The sequence below is a fragment of the Hemibagrus wyckioides genome, linkage group LG17 (genome assembly GCF_019097595.1).
Source record: "Hemibagrus wyckioides isolate EC202008001 linkage group LG17, SWU_Hwy_1.0, whole genome shotgun sequence".
Lineage (NCBI taxonomy): Eukaryota > Metazoa > Chordata > Actinopteri > Siluriformes > Bagridae > Hemibagrus > Hemibagrus wyckioides.
In genome coordinates this window covers 20,488,720-20,510,917 of record NC_080726.1, presented here as the reverse complement: position 1 = coordinate 20,510,917, position 22,198 = coordinate 20,488,720, and the positions used below count along the sequence as shown (strand labels likewise).

The 22,198-nt window shown below is 35.9% G+C and overlaps 1 protein-coding gene across 3 annotated transcripts in view; it reads right to left on the bottom strand.

Annotated features, from left to right (window-relative positions):
* Positions 1-288: 288 nt before the first annotated feature.
* The window catches only part of LOC131367840 (alpha-2-macroglobulin-like), a 37,259-nt gene continuing 15,349 nt past the window's right edge, over positions 289-22,198 (bottom strand). Inside the window, exons 1-34 of one of the 3 annotated variants that reach the window (XM_058413409.1) lie at positions 16,215-16,354; positions 15,255-15,435; positions 14,974-15,130; positions 14,819-14,871; positions 14,521-14,541; positions 14,254-14,419; positions 14,083-14,167; positions 13,780-13,903; positions 13,565-13,685; positions 13,289-13,398; positions 13,016-13,186; positions 12,695-12,928; positions 12,382-12,594; positions 12,125-12,274; positions 11,391-11,516; positions 10,691-10,796; positions 7,375-7,459; positions 6,886-7,111; positions 6,674-6,800; positions 5,089-5,210; positions 4,947-4,998; positions 4,744-4,827; positions 3,343-3,519; positions 3,162-3,237; positions 2,896-3,052; positions 2,727-2,801; positions 2,374-2,536; positions 2,015-2,205; positions 1,688-1,903; positions 1,376-1,497; positions 973-1,054; positions 787-855; positions 527-632; positions 289-433 (exon numbers count right to left, since the gene is read on the bottom strand). In XM_058413409.1, coding sequence (XP_058269392.1) covers positions 393-433; positions 527-632; positions 787-855; positions 973-1,054; positions 1,376-1,497; positions 1,688-1,903; positions 2,015-2,205; positions 2,374-2,536; positions 2,727-2,801; positions 2,896-3,052; positions 3,162-3,237; positions 3,343-3,519; positions 4,744-4,827; positions 4,947-4,998; positions 5,089-5,210; positions 6,674-6,800; positions 6,886-7,111; positions 7,375-7,459; positions 10,691-10,796; positions 11,391-11,516; positions 12,125-12,274; positions 12,382-12,594; positions 12,695-12,928; positions 13,016-13,186; positions 13,289-13,398; positions 13,565-13,685; positions 13,780-13,903; positions 14,083-14,167; positions 14,254-14,419; positions 14,521-14,541; positions 14,819-14,871; positions 14,974-15,130; positions 15,255-15,435; positions 16,215-16,300 — 4,275 coding nt within the window. In that variant the 5' untranslated portion in view covers positions 16,301-16,354 and the 3' untranslated portion in view covers positions 289-392. Of the gene's footprint in view, positions 434-526; positions 633-786; positions 856-972; positions 1,055-1,375; positions 1,498-1,687; positions 1,904-2,014; positions 2,206-2,373; positions 2,537-2,726; positions 2,802-2,895; positions 3,053-3,161; positions 3,238-3,342; positions 3,520-4,743; positions 4,828-4,946; positions 4,999-5,088; positions 5,211-6,673; positions 6,801-6,885; positions 7,112-7,374; positions 7,460-10,690; positions 10,797-11,390; positions 11,517-12,124; positions 12,275-12,381; positions 12,595-12,694; positions 12,929-13,015; positions 13,187-13,288; positions 13,399-13,564; positions 13,686-13,779; positions 13,904-14,082; positions 14,168-14,253; positions 14,420-14,520; positions 14,542-14,818; positions 14,872-14,973; positions 15,131-15,254; positions 15,436-16,214; positions 16,355-21,299; positions 21,447-21,541; positions 21,648-21,729; positions 21,799-21,915; positions 21,998-22,198 lie in introns of those variants that run through there. The other 2 variants (XM_058413408.1, XM_058413407.1) reach the window with 2 other exon arrangements.

The window sequence follows — 22,198 nt, the reverse complement described above, 5'->3', positions numbered from 1 at the left end:
ATCAGTTGTAATTTCTGGAGGCAATTGTACATTCATTATAGGCAGAAGTGTTCATATATGGGCATATCTGCCCATGAATACACTAGCACACATTCACAATGACAAATTAAGATGAAATTTAATGTGTTTCATGTTCCTTTATCTATTCAGCTATTTTAAATGATTCACTTATTCCCTGAATCCTGTACCTTTACAAAAAACTGTTAAAAAGTGCTAAAAATTTTGAACACACATGATATGGATATATTACGATTCTGTCAATATCTTCAACAAAACATTCACACAGAAGGCATTTGAAGGGTATTTTTATTCCACAGAAAATCATAGAATAAAACCAGCATAGAGCAGATAGACAAAGGATGTTCTGCATCTTCAAATGCAAATTTAAAACCCTACACACATGGAGAGGTGTATTCTGTCTCAGACTGGTCACCTAAATGAAATATGGTCAATATTAGAAAATTAAAGCAGTAGAATGCAATCATTACAGTAAATTATTAAATAACATAAACCAGGAAAATCTTACTTGTTTGGTAGTAATCATAAATTTTGATTAATGCTGGCTTGAGACTTTTGACAGGAAGCACCTGCTTAATGTGTAGCTCATAGTTGATAGGAATTTTCTTTTGGAGCTGTTGGAGATACACCAGGCATTATATTGTACACACACTCCATCATATATGTTGTTTTACATGTAATAAATAATACATATTTCTTGGGCAGGATGCAAAGCACAGTTGTGTAATATAGTTAATGATAAATATTGTATACATATTATCCTCTTACCTCTTTGATATACATGATAATATGGTCATCTTTAGAATCCACCCGTTCCACCAAAATGCCTCTTTTCAGCTAGAAAAACAATGCAATAATTATTCTACTGTTACCATTTCAGTACCTATGTATTTAAATATCTGGTTGTCTAGGTATGTATATTACAGAAATCTTAGCAATATTCCTACTCCTTACTTCAGCAGGATCTGCTGTGAACCCTGATAAGAGTTTTATATCCACTATGATCATGTTAGTGCTGTTTAGTGCTCCATTATATCTGGAAAAAAATTCAATAACAGTATCCTCATTAATAATGATAGCAAATGAAAAAAATCACTCCAGGGTAAAGTTACATATATATATATATATATATATATATATATATATATATATATATATATATATATATATATAACTTTACCCTGGAGTGATTTTTTTCATCTACCGTATATATATATATATATATATATATATATATATATATATATATATATATATATATATATATATATATACGGTATTTGCTTATACTATGAAGACATCATTTACCAATTTTTTCTCACTTTGAGACAAAGATATGTCATACAATCATTCTTACACAACAGTGAACTTGAGGGTCAAAGTGTGACCAAATGATTTTGTGCAGTTTCCCTCAGTCTTCGCGAAAATTTCCATCGTACTGATTTCAGTAGGTGTGGGGACATTGTAGAAAAGTGCTGTCTGCAGGCAGGGATTTCAGTTAATAAACAAAATGCAATCAATTAAAAGCATATTGAATAGACTTTAAAAAGCATTTGTTGGGGAAACTGGGCAGTCAGTGCTTATACAATCACTTGAAGATTCATTGGACTGTATTTTTCTTTAAAAAAAGATGAAGGTTTGGAAGACCGGAGGCATTAATTGCACTGACCTGTACTGACACACAGGTGGAGCCCTTCACTTCAATGCTGAATTTGCCAGGAACATCCTGCAATGATCTTTCTTGATACAGTAACTTGTTGTTCTGGTTCACATCAAAGTTGTGACTGTCTCCATCTGCTGACTTTACAGTTACTGTGCTAGAGCCTTCTGAGCTGAACACTTTAGTGGAATACAGAGCCAGAGCTTGGAGAGCCACCACTGTGTCCTGAATAAAAACAATCCTTTAAATAATGCTATAAAATTTAGACATTGATTTATCACTATACTGACTAAATGCGGAACTAGCTAAAGGGAACAATGCAAATGAATCGAGTACCTGAGTGGATGAAAAGCCTCCATAGGGATTTTGCTGCTTCACCAGCCAGCTGACTATCCTATTAGCATAGCCCAAATCAGCAGCAGTGAGTTGATCTGTAGTGATAACAGCTAGCAGCACATAGGAGCTGATTTCCACTGACAATGAGCTGGACTCATCTAATGCTGACTGAGTCCAGTGAAGATGACCATCTAAAATAAAAGAGACAAGATTATTAGGACGTGTATGTATAATCGTGATAACACTTCTACAGTACAAACGATTATTTCAATTATTACATTAGGTAATTTTACTTTAAATGTAGTTTGTTGCATTTGTTACAGATATTAGCGTTACAAATTCTTCTAATAATTCAGTACCTCCTGAAATGGCAACATTATCCAACTCTTTCAGTAGCTGTGCTCGAATTTCCTTCTCTCCAGCCAGAGTGAAAGTGTAGGCCAACAGTGCAGTGGTGTAGGTGTTTGTCTGGTTACCAACAGAGGACTTGAGGCACAACAGCCCTTTCTTTACAGAAGGGTCCTGCAATCAAAACAAAGTATATAATTGTGTAGAAAAAAACAATGATTTTAAAAGTTTACATACAGACAGGATTTATCCCCCCAAAAAGCTGTGTTCCCTCCTGGTTGAATTAATGAATGTGACATTGATTTAGATCAGATTCATTTCACTGTGAATGTAGAAAATGATGTGAACAGTATAATGCCCTTACCTGGACTGGATTACCCAATTCCAGCAATGATGCAGTGATGTAGGCAGTAATAGTCACATTGTCATTTACACCACCCTATAATATGTTAGTATGATATGCATGATATAAAGACGAGAATAAAACTCAATACATTTATTCAGAAATGTTTTTACCTGAGTACCATACACACCTTCATTCTGTTATTGAACAGATTCCCTTGTCTTATAAAACAGCCATCTGTTCTTTGCTTATTTTTGAGCCATTTCATTGCACTATTAATGATTTCTGGATATATAAAGATGTAATGCTGTGCTTTGCCAAACGTCCTCAAGACAAATGCAGTTAACCTGGTGATGAAGATTTATTTGGAAAGATATAAATTCAGTTTCAGGTTCTATTTTGTAACTTGCATCATCAACGTTGTTTATCTCATGGCTTGCTTTGAGAAATTCCTACCATGTGTTCTCCTCTCCACTGCCAAATGTGCTATATCCACCACTAATATGCTTATAGTTTAGCTGCCTCTGGTATCCTGTGTAAAAATAAATGATTGAGTTAGATTACTTCAGCAAGAATCTATTTGGAATGGCTAGTATTGACCTCCAAAGATTATGAAGAGAAATATAAACTCACTGACCACTCTTAAGGAAACCGGTAGCCCTCTCACGGATATCTGAGGTGAGCTGCTCAGTGTTCTCTAGATACCGAAGAATGTAGACGTTTGGGGCGAGGAGAGCGATGTTTTGTTCCCCACAGCCATATGGCATCTTTAGCAGTCCATCCAGATTTTGTAATGCGCGGCCAAGTATGTCTCCTACAAATGAACATAAAAATATTCTGTATCTATTTAGCATGACATATAGATGTTGGAACTGGAAAAAACATACAGTTTATGGACAGCTTAGACCACACAAATATTTTAGCTGTTCTAAATGCATAGATGCACCATTGCATTACAGTTGCATTCATGTTATTTGGCAGACGCTCTTATCTGAGCAACGTGCTTTGAAGTCTCTATCAATGAATACATCAACACTGGTTCACTAGGTCACAGACTAAGGATACCATCAGCTTAAAACTGTGTTGGGAAAAATTATAGCACATTAAAAAAAAAAATACATAAAACAAACATGGGAAAATAAGAGCTAATTTAAATGTTTCAGGAAGAGTTAGGTCTTCACCTGTTGCTTGAAGACAGTCAGTAACTCAGCTGTTCGGTCATCTAGGGGAAGCACCACCTTGGTGCCAGAACAGAGAAGAGTCTAGATGTATACCTACCTCTTACCCTGAGAGATGGTGGGGCCAGTCAAGCAGTGCTAGTAGATCTGAGGGAGCAAGGTTCAGTTTGAGGAGTAATAAGAGCTTTGATGTAAGATGGTGCTGGTACATTCTTGGCTTTATAGGCAAGCATCAGTGTTTTGAATCTGATTCAGCTACTAGAAGCCATTGGAGGGAACGCAGCAGTGGGGTGGTGTGGGAGAACATAGGCAGGTTGAAAACAAGTCACTTAGCTGCATTTTGGATCATTTGCAGAGGATGAATTGCATTCAGAGGTGGACCTGCAAGTAGAGAGCTGCATTAGCCCAGTCTTGAAATGACCAGAGACTGAACAAGCACCTGGGCAGCCTGTGTGGATAGAAATGGCCAAATCCTTCTAAGGAGTGCATGGTAAGAGGTGGGATTTGTGTCGAGTTGTGATTTCTTCCACTCTCTCTTTCCACTTCCACAAGACGTCTTCCTGGGTTAGTGGCTAGAGGGCAGAGGAGGTCCATGGTTGAGGAAAGAGAGGAGAGGAAAGTGTCTGTGGGTGAGTCCAGGGGTAGGGAGAAAAATGAGGTGAGGGTGGGGTCAGGAAGAGATAAAAGCATGCAGGAAGCTACAGAGGAAGGTGAGATAGAGTGGAGGTTGTGACAGGTAAGGAGAAATGTTGGAAGTTGGTTTTTTGGTAAATTAAATAAAAAAAACATGAATCGTAAGGTGACTATATATGTCAGAGTAATAGCCGTTCTTGTATTTTCCCTAATGTCTTTTGTCTTACCCAGTACTGAAACAGAAGCTCGTGATGATCCCGCTATTACATTCTCAGGAAGAGTCAGCTCCAACTCTTCAGAAACACTGTTGCCTGTTAGAGAGATGAAAAGCTGCTCCATTATTATTGTGCATACATAGTATTTCATAGTATGTGCATCAGTTTTACACCAACCAGACTTGTTATTAATAAAAAATATTTGCAAGCCTAACCCTGTGGACATAATAACCAGCTCTGGCTCTTTGTCTTCTCAGTTCCTTCAGCCTAAAGTGAAAATAGTATTATTAGATCATAATACCATAACAAACAACAGGTTTACAAATTTAAGGTTTTGCCCATTTTCAAAAAACTGACCTGTACTATGAGGCTTCGTGTAACCGTGTCAATACGGCCTCTCTCTGGAACACTAACAATCTCATTATCACACACAGTCTGGGATTGTTCTGCCTCTGCACTCACGGTCACATTCACAACTCCTGTAGCATGAAAAAAGGAATTTAAATGAGTATAATTACTAAGAAACAATTCAATTGCTACAGACATCTCAATGTTGTATGTTCTTGATTTTTTCATGACAAAGCACAGGTTTTAATTTTTTTTTTATAGAATACTTTAGAGGTGTGATTAGAAAAGCTGCTGCAATATTCAATCAAATCAGTATCTTTCTGTCGCTTTAGGAGAGGTGGGTACACAATCACTGTGCTTGTGTTATCAAGCTGGATACAAGTGCAAGATTTTTTTCATATGAACATTTTTTTCATATAAACATTTATATATGAAATTTGGTATCATAAAAATTCTGAGAATTAAAAAATATATATTCATATACAACTTGTGCCCCTGCTCATGTGTCAATTTATACACACTAACTTTATTTAATGTAAACCTGATTGTCACGATTCTTGTGACCTCCTGACAGAATACTTTGTACACACACAGCATGGGTGCAAGAGCAGCACTGCAATATTTGGGTATAGGCTCAATTCTATTTTGAGAGTGTGGAGAACGGCAAGTGCAAGGAAGAACAGCCAGTGGGCCGAGCCCTTCAATAAACGGAGCTCCTCAATGCCACAAGAAGCACCTGCCTGATGTGGGTTGAGGAGTTTTTTTGCGGCATGACTATAGAGTTTGAGAGGCCTGGGAGGGACCTCAAAAAGCTACTGGACAGCGCCAGCCTGCTTAGCTGTTCACCACCTACTACGAGGTCAACCTGGCAGCCTCCACTATTCCTGCACTTCCTGCCGAGGCCAACTCTTCTCTGCTCCTGAGTTCTCTGCATACTTCAGGCCATGATTCAAGTCCTGTTACAGGCCTTATCCCAAGTCCTGGTCCAGGCCAGGTCCCAGTCCTTGCTCCTGCTCCAGCTTTGGGCCACATTGTATGCCCTGCCCTTGCTCAAGGCCATATCTCTTACCCTGCTCCAGGCCCTGTCCAGGCTGGCCTTAGATCTCTGACTGCTTCCAGACCAGAAACCCTGTATGAGAAACTATGCCTGCCTTGCAACCATGTGTTTGGGGAGGACATTTTGCCCACAGTGGCACTGACGGGTGAGGGTGTTTTTGATAGGAGGGGAAACAACCCCAAATAGGCATCATGAATTTTCTGAAACCTAAACCTTCGCATAATAATATATGTGTAGTGGTTTAGCACCATTTGGCAATGGTCATATCACTCATTTAGTTATTAGTTGGGTAAAGAAAGATACCACAAAATCAAGTTATGAAAAAATTAACTAGACCACTTCAGGTATATTTCAAAGAGGAAAATGCCATTTAGCATTGCATCAAACATATTCAGTATACCCCCCACACCCCACCAGAAAAAATGGCCATTAACTCAACCACAATTAGTAACACATCTGTGTTAACAATCTAATTAGGTTTTAACTGGAACAAAGATAGAGCTACATGAAAGACTTTGAAAGAGTTTTATAACTAACCAAGCACAGAGGGGATTAGAGTCCATTTGAAGGTCTTTCTTCCATTTGCACACAGGCAGGATGAATACTCGCCCTCAGAATATGGTTGCAGAGTGTAATCTGAGGAAGGGGCTGGGGTCACTTTAACCTGTCAGTGAGGAATAGGTGATTAATTTACTGTTCAACTTAATTGACATATCTGTAAATATATATCTCTTTTGTCCTTGCAGTACCATAATGCATTTGGAAAGATAATTGAAGACAGTGGCCTTCAGCTCAAAAACCTCTCCCCGGATAATGGAGTAGGGCAACGAGAGCTCCAGGAAGAAGGGCTGAAACACAGTGAGCTGAACAGGAGGAGCCAGACCCAGACCCTTAGAGGATACGCAGAATGCCTCTGTCTCCCAAGTAGTGATGGTGTCAGGAACAGTGACAGGAAGCTGTACTGATCCAGAGTCCCTGTGGACAATCATGACTCTCAAACTTATCAAAAAGAGATCATGCATTATTCATGCTAATATAGTTAAGTTTATCTTTAAAATCACCATAGATTTATAAAATATATATGCTAAAAGGTGACAAAAATCAATCTTAAATGTACAGAAGCACTGCTGAAACATGTCCATTAAAACAATAGAAATGATTGTTTTAATTTATTGATTAAAAAATAAATAAATAATTAAAATGCACAAGTTCCAACAACAATATTTTGATGTACTAACCCCACTTCAGACAGCTGCCATAGCCATGTTTCTGGGAAGAATTTGCGAACTGTCGTAATGTCTCTACGATGACCATCATATGCCACTGACAATAAACATAAACATATATATATATATATATATATATATATACACACACACACACACACACACACACACACACACACACACACATATATATATATATATATATATGTATATATATATATATATATATATATATATATATATGTATAACATAACTCTGATAATTCTGAGAATTGCAAGGTGAGGTGAATAACACAGATTATTTCCTCATCATGGCACCTGTTAGTGGGTGGGATATATATATTAGGCAGCAAGTAAACATTTTGTCCTCAACGTTCAGCAGGAAAAATGGACAAGCATCAGGATTTTATATATATATATATATATATATATATATATATATATATATATATATATATATATATATATATATATATATATATATATATATATATATATATATATATATATACTTCACAAAAAGTTAAGGATATTCGGCTTTCGGGTGAAATTTCAGGATGCACCTCAAATGCACTATAACCTTTACAGGTGAACTTAATTTGACATTCTCTACACTTTTGAATGCACATGTCCAACTGTTCAGTGCTCCACTTTTTGCATAACTTGCTGTTCTCTAACAAGGTGCTTAACGGCAAAATTCGCAACTGGTGTTTGATCCATGAATCGATCAATAAATTTTCTGGTTCAATTAGAATTGGTATTTAAACAGTCCTCTTCATCATGCTGTTCACATTTTGACATCATGAGACCAAGACAACACCTAACAATTGATCAACAGTACCTCGTCATTGTGATGCTTCAAACATGATGTTCTCAAAGGGAAGTGGCCACTGAGCTTAGAGTGTCACAGAGTGTCATCAGCAGGTTGCGACAGAGATACAGAGAGACTGGAAGAGTCACAGAAAGGCATAGAAGTGTACATCCTTTGGCCACATCCCACGTTGATGACCGCTTCATTGTGAACAGTGCCCTGGATGATGAATGCCACTCAACTCCAGGCACATTTAAGGGAGGTGAGAGGCACCCAAGTGTCACGTCAGACCATTCAAAACCGTTTACATCAGCATGGTCTGCATGCTAGATGACCTGCAAGGGTACCTGACCACACCACCAGGCACAGGCGTCAGGCCAGGGAGCATTTACGCTGGACGAGGGACCAGTGGGCCTCAGTGCTGTTCTCTGATGAGTGAAGTTGATTCACGTTGAGCAGAAATGATGGCCACCAACGATGTTGGAGACATCAAGGGGAGTGCTATGCATCAGCCTCTGTTGTGGTGGTGTTACAGTCTGGGCAGGTGTGTCTACTCAATACAGAACTGCCCTACATCTTGTGAATGGTACAGTGACAAGCCAATACTACCTGAATAACATTATTAATCCAGTCATTGTGCCCCTGCATGAACAACACAGGCCTAATTTCATCTTCATGGACGACAATGCTCCAGCTCATCGAGGTCGCATCATTAGGGAACGGCTGCTGGAGTCTGGGGTACCTCAAATGGAGTGGTCTGCACTTTCTCCAGACCTGAATCCCATAGAAAACCTATGGGATCAGCTGAGTCGCCGTGTAGAGGCTCGTAACCCTGCACCCCAGAACCTCAATGACCTGAGGGCCGCCCTTCAAGAAGAGTGGAATGCCATGCCTCAGCAGACAATAAGTCGACTCGTGAACAGCATGAGACGTCGTTGTCAAGCTGTAATTGATGGTCAAGGGCACATGACAAATTATTGAGACATTGACATTTTTTGTTGTGGTATACCCACCACTGTTGTTGGCTTTTGTTTCAATAAATTGTTTGAGATGAGGAAATCACCATTGCATGCTTCTACTTAAATGCCCTACTTTCATGATATAATATCACTGTAGTGTGAACTTTTTACATTTTCCATAAATTTCACCCAAAAGCCAAATTTCCTTAACTTTTTGTGAGTAGTGTATATTGTATAAAGTTTGCTCTGGGTAATGAGCTAATTGCATTCAAGCTGGCAAAACTCTGAAAATACAAATTTAAATAAAAATATTGAAATAAATGAAATTTATTTTCCATTTCCTAAAAAATCAGTTTTAAAGCACATTCCATGTAGCTAGATAACATTAACATTCAGTTGTTATCTGGTGTTAGGCTGGCTACACACTAGACTATTTTTTGCCTGATTTTGGGCCTAATTCCCCCATGATTCACAGCTTGAATTATTTGTTTAAATAACCCTCAACTGTGTGGTGTCAGGGCGATTATTTTACTGCCCCTGATCGAGATGGAGCCTTCCTGATCTCAACTTGCAAATATCAAACATTTTAATGGCGATGCGTTTAATAGCGATGCGTGGTCTCCGGTCTGGTTGATTTGTCTAGTGTGTTTTAAGGTGTCTTTATTTATCACCTATACTTTATTGCACAGTGAAATTCTTTTTTCATATTTATCATCCTTGGGGGTTGGGGTCAGAGCGCAGGGTCAGCCATGGTGCAGTGCGCAGTGCCCCTGGAGCAGGGTGGGTTGGGGGACTTGTTCAAGAGCCCAGTGGTGACAGCTTGCCGGTGGTAGGGCCTGAACACCAATCTTCCAGTCAATGACCCAGAACCTTAACCACTTGAAACTGTCTTTATGTCTGTGGTCTCCCATGTTTTTAAAATCGGTGAAGATTTGAAAATCATCTAGTGTGTAGCCAGCCCTAGCCACAATGTTTGCTTTCCATTGTGCTGAAGAGTTTCTAACATGATAGCATGTGCATACATTATAAGAGAATCAAGTGCAGTAGACCTGTACTATACCTGTTTCTACACTTAGATTTAATTTCTCATATGACCCATATGTTGGACATCGACAGAGTGTAAATAAAATGTGGATATTGATTAGTCATGGTCTCCTACATTGTATTTGTACTTTCATTTCATTTTCATTTCATTGTCTTATCCGATCTATACTCGGGTCACGGGGAGCCTGTGCCTATAAGAGGATTTAATTTAATTATAATGAAAAAAAAATGCAAATAAAACCTTATAGTACTAATGTCATTAGTTGTTATTAGCTGTTTAATCTGCTGAAATGACTATTTATTATTATTGACTAAGAGAACTATTGTATACAAGTTACAGATATATTATACTAGTAAAAGCATTACACATAATGTATATTAATACAGTATGTGTTTTATCATAAAGTGTAAAGTAAAATGCAATGTACTTAATTTATCAGTGAGAAATTGCACTCTTTAATGAACAGTAATTTGTACATATGATGATGAATAAGAAATGTGGGTCTGGATGTACCCGTGTACCGGTGATTAATCCTCTGGGGATGATATTCCACGCCTTTGTACACCAAACACCGAGGAACTCTAATCGCCAGATTTGTTGCCATCTTCAGCCCCACTCCCTGTCAGGTGATAACTCATAATCAGTGTGAAAATGTTAAACGAGATACTCTCACATACAATAAAATTAAATAATTTGCATTTAAAATTCAGTAATACAATATGCTTTAGAAAACACATGTAAATTACACTAACAAATGGCTAATTCGACTCTAATTTTCAAGGTTAATAAACCTGATTTTAGAAAATGCAGTAACTTTCTTAAAAGAACAATCTATTATAAACACTTACAGCTAAAAGGCAGACGTAAACAGACATATGAAAAAATAATAATAAAAAAAAGACTTTAAAAAGCTACAGATGAACAAACCCATGGTGGTTCAAGAAGCAGACTGTTAGCAGTAGAACATTTAATAGAAATATTTCTCCCCAGAATCCTTTTATACCCATGTGTTTGCTTTGAACTTCATTATTATTGTGGAGCAGGATAATTAAATGGTGAATCAGTACAGTTTTACAAACAAATAAGGTTGCCAAATAGTCAGTAATGGTCAGTAGTTTCATTAGAAGAAAATCACCCAAGGATAGATAAGACTAATAAATGTTGGGCAGTTTCCCCAGCTCATCCAGCAATGTGTGTGTAATCAGTCATTTACCTTTAATGTTTTGTATGTATGGTCAAACCATGAATCCCGTCGAGGTCTAACATGCAAACACTCTCGATCATCTTCAAGCCCATAAGGATAATCTAATGCCATTGTCACTGGTAACAAATGAAATATCTGTGGGAAATATAGTTTAACTTCTAATTATTATTATATTATATACAGTATGGCTCAAAACACACTTGGTAAATATTGCATGTAAGATTTCATTAAAGAGAGATTTGAAACAATTTGTTTTAAATTCATGTGCAATGAATGCCAATAAAACATTATTATTATTATTATTATTATTATTATTATTATTATTGTCATTCTATACAGCAGCAACACTATTTAATTTAAAATTCTATAATATAATGATCCTGACTGTAGACTTTGTAACTGTAAATTTGCAGAAAGAATGAATAAATGAAAGTTCAATCACACCAGTATTGTATTGTATAGATTTTCTAGTGTAAAAATCATACAAAAAAAGTATTGCAAGTTTTTAACCATCATTTCCAAAATGTGGTTATGATTGTTTATGAAATCTTCCTGGTTTTTGACCATGGCTGCTTGTATTAATGCCTATTCCTAGATTTAATCTGGCACTGCCTATAGCTTAAAAGACCACCAACATCAAACATCATCAATGTGGTTTATCTTTTCTCCAGTACTCTTCTGTATTTGTAGAAGGTAAAATAACAAGAATATATAAGCAGAGATTCTATAAAACCTGAATCTACCTTGTCAGTATTTAGCCGGTTTCCTGGCTCATTGATGAACACACTCTGATCCACTGCACTGAGGCCACACAGTGAACCAGGAAGAGCTGAGAGCTCGAGATTGTTCTTCTCACCTGGGACTGCTTCAGAGGGAGAGAACTGTAGCGAAACCTGAAGTCCATAATGAAAACAAGTTTACACAGTTTTAGCAATTTCTTTGCTAACAATTAACTACTTGAATGAATGTAAAACGTGCATAATGATGGTGCTAGCATTACCTTATTTCTGAAACATTTTTCAACATCAAAATTCTTGCTAGCAGCAATGATGTTCTCACTGGGCAGGACAGAGTACACCACAACCTGCACCAGGGGAGCCAGCTCAGCATGAACAGATAGTTTAAATGAGACTTTTCCTTTTCTGACATCTGTAGACTCTTCCACTTCAACTGTCTCATGTCCATGATGGACAATGGCTCCTTTAGATAAGACCTAAACCAAAAAGTCAAAATTATAGTCACTGTGTAGTGGAATACATTTGCTGATGGAATGAAGGTAATACAGGAGGTTTGCATCTACTGCTTGTACTTACAATGTACATAAGATCAATACTGTAACTTTCAGTAGTTTCACCAACAATATAGTAGTTAATGGTAATGGGAATTTCAGTATCACATTTAAACGGTTCCTCTGAGCTCTCTATTGAAAGTTCACTGAACACGGGACTGTAAGATGTAGCAGGTTGGAGCAGCTGCATACGTTTTTCTGCAGTTGAAAAGAATGGTTTGTTGTATCTTGGGTACTGAACCACTGGATAGACACTTGCCTAGATAACAAAGACACAGAGCACATAGCATAAATGTGTTTTAAAGATTTATTGAAATTATTTTAAATCTTTTTTTTTTTTGCTCACCTTCAATACTATTTCTGTTTTAGGATGTTCAGGTGAAGGGACTGAGAAGTGTGCCAAGCCATTATTGTCTGTAGTAAGATTGAGTAGTAGCGTTTGAGACCACCGTTCACCTTCTGAAAGATACACCTTCTTGTTAGGAATTGGTGTTCCACTGAAGGTAGTAACTTTAATCTGTTAATCAGAGAAAGAAACCTTGCTGTCAAAGCTTGAAAAAGCATTGCCAAAAAGAAATGTGGATCAATTGGAGTTTGAAAGCTAGAAAGTAGATCTTACTTTTCCTTCTATAGCTTTCTCTCGCTCAAAAGTTGTCGGTAAATCCACAAGTTTCACTTTACCAATTTCGTATGTGAGTGATATGATAACAGGTTTTACCATGGAAAATTCTAAACAAAAAGAACAAAATACAGTATATAACTTATTATTAAATATTGATCCATTATTTATATAAGTAGTATAAGTTACCTTTAAGTTAAAAATAAAAAAAAATGATGCTTAGTGTAATTAATGTTTTCCTCAGCTCTGTTCTGAAGAGATCTGTTACTGACCCACCTGTTCCTTCCTCTGTCAGAGTAATGGTAGCATTAAGGTTGTCCTTAAAATGTTCTTCAAATTCAGAATTCATGAAAGTTGACACATTCAATATATGTAAGGCACAACCAGTCTTTCCCATCTATTAGGAAAACACAAAAACAAATACAGGGTGAGAACTATATCAGTATAGAGATATAAACATTAGACTCTTTAATATAGTGTTACTTTCGCACCTCCACTGTTTCAACCAGGCATGGTGACACCAATGGAGCGTTCTGATGGTGAATATAATTCGGCCGAAATTCACGACACACTTGCACCAGTGCTGCACCAGGTACTGGCTGTCCATAAGTGTACCTTTAAAATGCACAAGTATTGAACTTTATTTTGGACAGTAATTTTTTGGGGGCTACATTGGCATATCCTGAAGATTAAATGTTATCCTGTAAATGTTATATTGTTTTTTAAATTGCAGTATGTTTTAAAATATGCCAAATGTCTTAAAGGAAAACAATTTTTTTAGTAGTTTTACTAACTTTCCACAAATCTCCAGCTTCAGCTCTTCCTCTCCAATGCTGTGCTCTTCTGGTGTTTCTACAGTAACCTCAAACTTGGGTAAAACTAAAAGTTAAAGTAATTTGTATTATATTAATTAAGTCATTTAATTATGTAACAACAAAAAAAACTCTGATTATGGTGTAACTTACCATACTTATCCACCTTAAAGTGGTGTTGAATCACCCTTTTTCCAATTTTAGCAGTTATGTAATAATACCCCTGTGGAGCCTCAGCATTTAGTTCATGAGAAAGCTGCAGTATCAGACCTGTCGAGGACATATTTGTCCACTGACCAATCCTGTTATGATTACTATCCTGTTTGTTTTAGAAAGAATTAAAGTGTCACAATTAAATGTGTTCAAATATTTAAAGTAAACAACAACAGTGTCAAAAGAAAGTATAGTTCATTTACTTACTTCCAGAATTATTGCGCTGTACTGTGAAAGAGAATATGACAATACACAGTTCAGATAAAGAAACTATCAAACTGCTTCTAATATCATCCTGTACATTAACACTCTAGATTAATTTATTAGAATATCACTACTATACAAAGATATCACACAAAGATTGGTGCTTAATCAATCTGTTCATAAAGACATTAAACAAAAATCACATTGAAGACTCTATAGTTAAAATTTACACACATAGCACAGGATGGGTGGTTCTGCAATAAATTAATGCACTTAGAGACATAGAGACTTTGTCTTCTACCTTTTGTTTCAGGGGAATAAAATTAGAATCCATAGTGACAATTCTGAAATTCACTGTTGAAAAACAAGAGAAATGTGATGTTTTGAGTTGAACAATCGGTAACACAAAACCTTTATTAAACAGTTCATTGTGTGAATATTGCAGAAATTGATCACCTGTTTGGCCTGGACTGTAGATGGGTTTATCAGTCTGAATAAATGCCAATGTGTTGTAGGATTTAAACATCACTTTTGCTCTCTCTGTCATCTTAAAACTTTCACCTTTGACTTCTACGATAATCTCCTGCACTGATTCACTCTCTACCTGTGGAGCCTGTGAAGATGTATTTCATGTGGAATCACAACAAACATTACTACTACTACTACTACTACTACTACTACTACTACTAATAATAATAATAATAAGTATGTAAGTAATCATCTGGACTTCATCTGACCTCAAAATGAGAGCAGCGATGAAAGTCCTTTTCCACTGTGTCATGTAAAAGAGTTTTGTTCTGGTTGTTGTGAACCAAATAAATGTTCATTTGCAGAGTCTCATTAGGCTTCAGAAGACTCGCACACAATTTAGCATCAGAGCCAGCCTCTATTACTGCAGGAAATGTCACCATGAAATATCTAAAGGCAAAAAATAATATTCTGAGTAAGGTAATGAAGGATATGTAAAATATAAACTACTGTAACTAGATCACAAGAACATTACTAAAGCAATGCAAATATGAATAGAGCTTCTCAGAGAGTAGGAAAGTAGCAAACATCTTTCACACTTATGTGGCCACTTTTAAAATGAACAAATCAGTCATTCATAAAAATCTCTGCAATGCTTCAAAAATTCTAGTCTATTAGTTTCGCACATTAACTTTCTCTATAGAACCTCAGAAGTGTAAACGTAGACACTGAGTAATGCCTTCATAAATGTGTCTCCTCCACACATCATCTACAATTCCTGTTTAGATAATTTGTTGTAATGTTCATTCTTTCAGCCTGTGGGTGTAATACAAGAAAATTCAGTACAAGGATTTAGCATGTTAGCAGTAGTCTTCCTAATTCCCCTCTCATTTTACTATTTAAACAGTATGATTAATGATTCTTGTTAATGCTCCTTTATCAACACTTACTAGATATAGTAGATACCTAGATATTGAGACCTGAGACCTTAGTTATAGAGATAATTCATATATCAGCAAAATACTTACAGAGTAAAAGTTTCATTTTATACACACACACACACACACACACACACACACACGAGATGGAAAATGGACTGAAAATACAAGATCTAGATTCTAGATCTAGATTCATTTTAGATCTAGAAATCTTTATATTTCCAAAATATCTCAGATAAACTTATATCTGCTGAATAATGAGACAGATGCAAAGAAAAATATGGTCCTTACGGTCCTTTGTTTTGTCCAAAAACAGAATGCAAGAGAAGGCAGGCTAACAGTAGCCTTATCCCAGTGTGGACCCGGCTGACCATCATGATGAAGTCCTTTGCAAATGCCAGTTTCTGATGTTTGGTTTCCTTATTTATAAAGGACACTTAGCCCAAAAGAGGTCCATCTGGTGTTATCCTCCCACTAATGATTAACCATATTGAGCAACATATCCCAACTACATTGCAAATGTTATAAATGAAAGTCTATTGATATGTAGTGGGTTTTACAATATTAGGTAACATCTATAAACATAAGTGGTGTAATGCATTATGTCTATTTATTCTGTTGAAGGTCAATAGACAAAGTAGGAAATGTGCTAATAGCAGACTTATTTCTTGCTAAAACATACATAATGCAATATGTTTAATATGTCTTGCTAAAATAAACATGAATTGCTGTCTATATGAACACATGAAATGATATTCATGTAGCATAAGTATTTGGAAAGGTATTATAACTGCTATTTTCCTTCCCTTTCAAGAAAGAAATGTATGATGAAATTCAGTGGCAAACTTGCATTTATAAAATAATGTCTAAAAGGCATAATAAGTGTATAGAACCCACACATTGTTTCTTTACCCTGAGTGTCACATCCGGCAGAATTTAATTCTAGTCCTAATATATTTGTATAATAATAATAATAATAATAATAATAATAATAATAATAATAATAATAATTGTCTTAACAGCTGCATAAATTGTTCACAAGTCTAAAAACAAAATTATTGAATAAAAACATCATTCTGGTTTAAAATCTGTCCACCATTTTCTCTCTCATTAGTCACTGAACTATGCTGTTTACTTCCAGTAAAAATACAGTCATCAACCTGTTTCTTTTTACACACTTCAGATAAACATCATGCCTACACACGTATCAGCCCTGACCATTGTTTAATTTATTGGCAAAAAATCATGTAATAGTAACAGTGGTAGTGGCACCAATTTTCCAAATGATTCTTGCAAATATTAAAGAAAGGACCAAGTTCTTTTAATTGGTAGCATTTCAGCATGTGTTAATACTCTGTCCTTTCTTATATGAATAATACCAATCTTTGATTTAGTAACCATCCTTAATTTATCAACCATTAATCAAACATTAGTCATACTAGCTCAACCAAACAGTTGACACAGTTTGGCTAAGTACATAGTGAACTTTTAACTAAATCATTGATCTGAAGATAAAATAGAAAGACAAGCAGTCAGCTAAATATACTGAAACTAATAAAAACAGATTATAGTCATTCAAGAGGTTGTAATCAGTATGCTTAATATATTATGTATATTTGTTTGTGTATTTTTTTATTAAATAAATATAATTCTTTTGATAATGTCCTACCCTGAACACCAAATCAACGGCAAAAGTATCTTTTAGTTTGTGAAGTCAGAATCTTGCATTTATCCCATTTGCTATCTGGAAGTCAGCTCCAGCATTCAACCCATGTTGCATGTAACCTATGTTGCATGTTGCATGTAAAAGTCACTAAGATCACATTTTCCCCATTGGGATATTTCATGCTGTGTGCTTTTATACATTGTGCTGCTGCCACTTGATTATCTTGATTAATTAGCTGGTAATATATTTAATGAGCAGGTCTATAATATAAGAAATTAGCCAGTGGGTGTACATTATCATTTTTACCAATTTTTCTGTTAACATGATGTTATCAACAACTTGATAGCAAGTACATCTCTGAATAATGTATATCACTTCACTGGCGATTTTTAGATCCTTATGATGTCAGTGCAGGAATTCTATTGCTTCCCAATCAGGCAACAAAGAGTGTGCTACAATTATGGCCACTGACTGCAAATCCCAGAACTCAGGCATGGCCTAGAACAAGATTACAATAAACATGCTTACTCAAATTCTGATCAAACACACCTGGAACCAACACTCATTCCCACTTCACAGTATATTAGGACACTCATTCCACCTCTAGATTGCAAACTATATACTTAATGTCTTAAAGCATAGCCTTATTAATCTGCTATTGTGTGCCTGGTTATGATTACATTTCTGGTTCTATGGATTCTTTAGACTTCTGCCTCTCTTCCGACTTTGCCTTGTGTATTTCTATTTGTTGGCCTGTTTTAAATTTTACAAAGCACTTAACTTGCAACTGTCATTATCTCTGCTGCCCAGCACTCTGGAGAGCTGTTCTGTGTTTTATACTTTGTCTGATTTATAGTAAAAGCAATGCAAAGATGAACAGTTTATCTCAGTTATCTCAGCTAAGTTAATCTTCTTTCAATAGTCTACTTTCATTTAAGTTTTCCTACATTTCCTACAAATCTGTTTGATGATCTACATGTGCTGGTAGTGTAACACCAGGGATACCTTGTCAGGCAAATCTGCAGACACCTACATGATCTTTTATAGTGCCTCAGTCACATGCAGGTAATCAGCGCTGTGAACCACCTGTGAACACCGCTATTTAAACCCCAGGGTTTTGTCAGTCGGCATGTGGCCACGTTTCAGTGCGGTAATTTTACCATTACACTGTAAACCCTAATGTTGTCTTTACTTAAACAATCAAGTGATCATAATTAAATATTACTTAAAATTTTGCATTTTGGCCCTGTCACTCAAAAATATGAGTTAATGTAACTTATTTACCTTCAAAATGCATAAACTTAAGATTTCAAGTGTTGTGAGCTCAAGATTATGATTAATCATTTGAAAAAATAGGTTTACTTAAAACCGCTCACTCTGTTCTTCCTTTAACATGATTTTCCATGCAAGGAGTTATAAATAGCAACAAGACAACTAATGCTCTGATTGGTGGATTTCAAAATTGGTTTTGGCCTCGACTGTTGCTGACACCACAGTTAAAGATGCAAGTTTTTCTTCGTGTCCTATGTTCGGTAAGTGAAATTATGTAGATATAAAGTTATTTTGTGTGATTATTAAGAGTGAAATATGTTTATTTAAATCCCTGTGGTACGTTCCTATAATAAATGACAATGCAGCCATAATTACAATATTTCCCGGTCAAACTTTTACAGCGTAGCTATCGAGTAACGATATTTTATTGATTGTTTTGTGATGGTATGATAACTGAGATATCAAATGATTCTGTATTTGATTCGTAATACTGAAACCTGTTAGTTAATACACTTAATCATCATGCTATCAAGTATTTCTGCGGGAAAGAACATGGCAGCCACTTCCGAGACTAGTTAATTTCTGCCCGGTCAACTTGTTTCTTATTTTACCTATGAGATATACATATTTGATGAAGTTGCCTAATTGTTTTTCTGTGCGAGATACAACATGACATCTACTGCTTAACGTTACACCATGTGGGTTATTTCTTCCGGGGCAAACGTTGTCAGTGTCGCCATTAATTAAAGAAAAGGCGCAGGTGATGTGATGTGTGATCTACAATGTAACATAAATGTTTTGAACTGCGAGAGGTGTTACACTTTCTTCGTAAGTTGAATACAGGAGGTGGTTTGCCGGAATGTGGCCAACTCTACAAGTCTTCAAAATAATAAACGTTATTCATACTGCATACTTTAAAAAGTGTATACAAAATTCTTTGCAGGAAGCATGTACATTTACATAAACTCAAATGTATGCATGTCAATATAATTTTAGATTAGGGTTAGTGATTAGTTTTTTTCTTAATAAACTTGTGCACATTCTGATAAACATGCATTGATGATAAACCTTTGATTCCTGATCATTATACTCTATTTATACCTGTTTTTTCACTAGGTGTCTGATCATCGCAACACTATCCTGGATGTGCCAGTGGGGATCTTATTTGAGGACACTGATCTTCAGCCCCCCAACTCCTTGCATTTGACTTCTTCGATTGGAATAATTCTTGAAGGCCAAGTGGTGATGGACAAAATGCATGACTTCCCACAGGCATTTTCCCCCTGTTACACCTCTGTAGTGTGGTTGTGACTCAATAATTTTCCATTACAGTATAGTCTGTACTGTAATATTGTGAAATTTTGGAAATATTGTGAAAGACACTATATATGTTGAGTTTTTATTATAGTTTGCTATGTTTGCACAAGGCATAAACGGTCAAATGTTAGTGTGGCTGTGACCTATTTCCATGTCAGTATAGTGTGTACTGTATTTTTATTAATATTGTGACATTTTGTCAGTAAAGAAGATTAAATATGCTGTTCATTGTTTTATTTCAGTTCGGTGTGCACAAAGCTTGCAGTCAAAAATTAGAACTTCACTGAACAGTTTCAGTTAAATTTCCATGTTGAGTTAACTTAAATATATAAGTAGACTTGAAATTAATGCCAGGTTAAGTGAACATTATCGTTTAAGTACATTGAATAAGCACCAAGTTTGGTGAACTGAACAATTTAAGTATAGTCTACATAATCACTAAGTTAAATAAACTTAAATATGCAAGTTTTAGAAGATTCCATTACTCAATTGAATTGAGGGAACGAGTTTACTCAATCAGTTTAGTTCAATCAACTTTTTAGGGTTTTCAGTGTAGGGAATTTCCCCCAAATTTCCCCAGTACACCTGATTTCCCCAGCATAGGAAGTATTCATACATAGCAAGTATTCGCTCTCGGTTCACTGAGTGACGCTGGAACATCTTTGCGCTGTGTATTTCATCACTTCGATATTATTATTATTATTATTATTATTATTATTATTATTGAGGTTGACTACAGTAGTTGTCCACTCCAGATTATTGATCTGGCCTCCTGTCCATAGTTTTCCACCTTTTCATATGATTGAAAAAACGGGCCCTGCTCGGCATTCATTTCCACTCTGTATCAATCCATTCCCCATACCAGATAGTGAGTCAGCGGGATTTAGCCCTTGCTTCCTTCATCTCTACCCAAAGCTTCAAAGTTTCATGCTAATACCGCCATCAACCCCATTATATTTATCATCCTGCAGATCACTAACTAGCTGAGCAGTCTCTGCTGTAGCTCTGAATAACAGGATCGTATAGGTGCACATGACTACTAACTTCTGATAGGAATAAAAAAAATATATAGTTCAAATTAACAAGTTTACACCAGAGCTGATAAACACATCAGAAATATATAATATAACCATTATTTTTATTTCAACAACCAAAAATCAGAAACTAAAACCATCATACAGCAGATATACAAAGGAATTTCTGCATCTTCCATCCCAGTGTGAAACCCTACACACAGGGAGAGGTGTACTCCGTCTCAGACTGGTCACCTGGATGAAATATGTTTAAAATCATTTAAACATATACAAGAGATACAACACAGTTACAGTAACTGCTTAAATAATGCAATCCTAGAAAATCTTACTTGTTTGGTAGTAGTCATAAACTTTTATCACCGCTGGCTTTAGATTCTTGACAGGAAGCACCTGCTTAATGTGTAGCTCATAGTTGATAGGAATATTCTTCTGGAGCTGATGGAGACACAACAAGACATCATGTATATATTGTGTAATATAGGTAATGATAAATATTGTACACATATTATCCTCCTACCTTTTTGATATACATGATAATATGGTCATCTTTAGAATCCACCCGTTCCACCAAAATGCCTCTTTTCAGCTACAAAAACAATGCAATAATTATTCTACTGTTACCATTTCAGTACCTATGTATTTAAATATCTGGTTGTCTAGGTATGTATATTACAGAAATCTTAGCAATATTTCTACTCCTTACTTCACCAGGATCTGCTGTGAACCCTGATAAGAGTTTTATATCCACTATGATCATGTTAGTGCTGTTTAGTTCCCCATTATATCTGGAAATTGAACACAGACAACAATAAGAACTAAGTATCAATTACTATAACAAACACCAATAACCAATAAAAACCAATAACCAATAAAAATAATAGCAATCATTATAAAAAAAAATAGTAATCATTGTCATGGCTGGGTAAAATTAAAACTAATTCTAACTAATTAACTACTAATTAACTACTAATAATACACACACACAC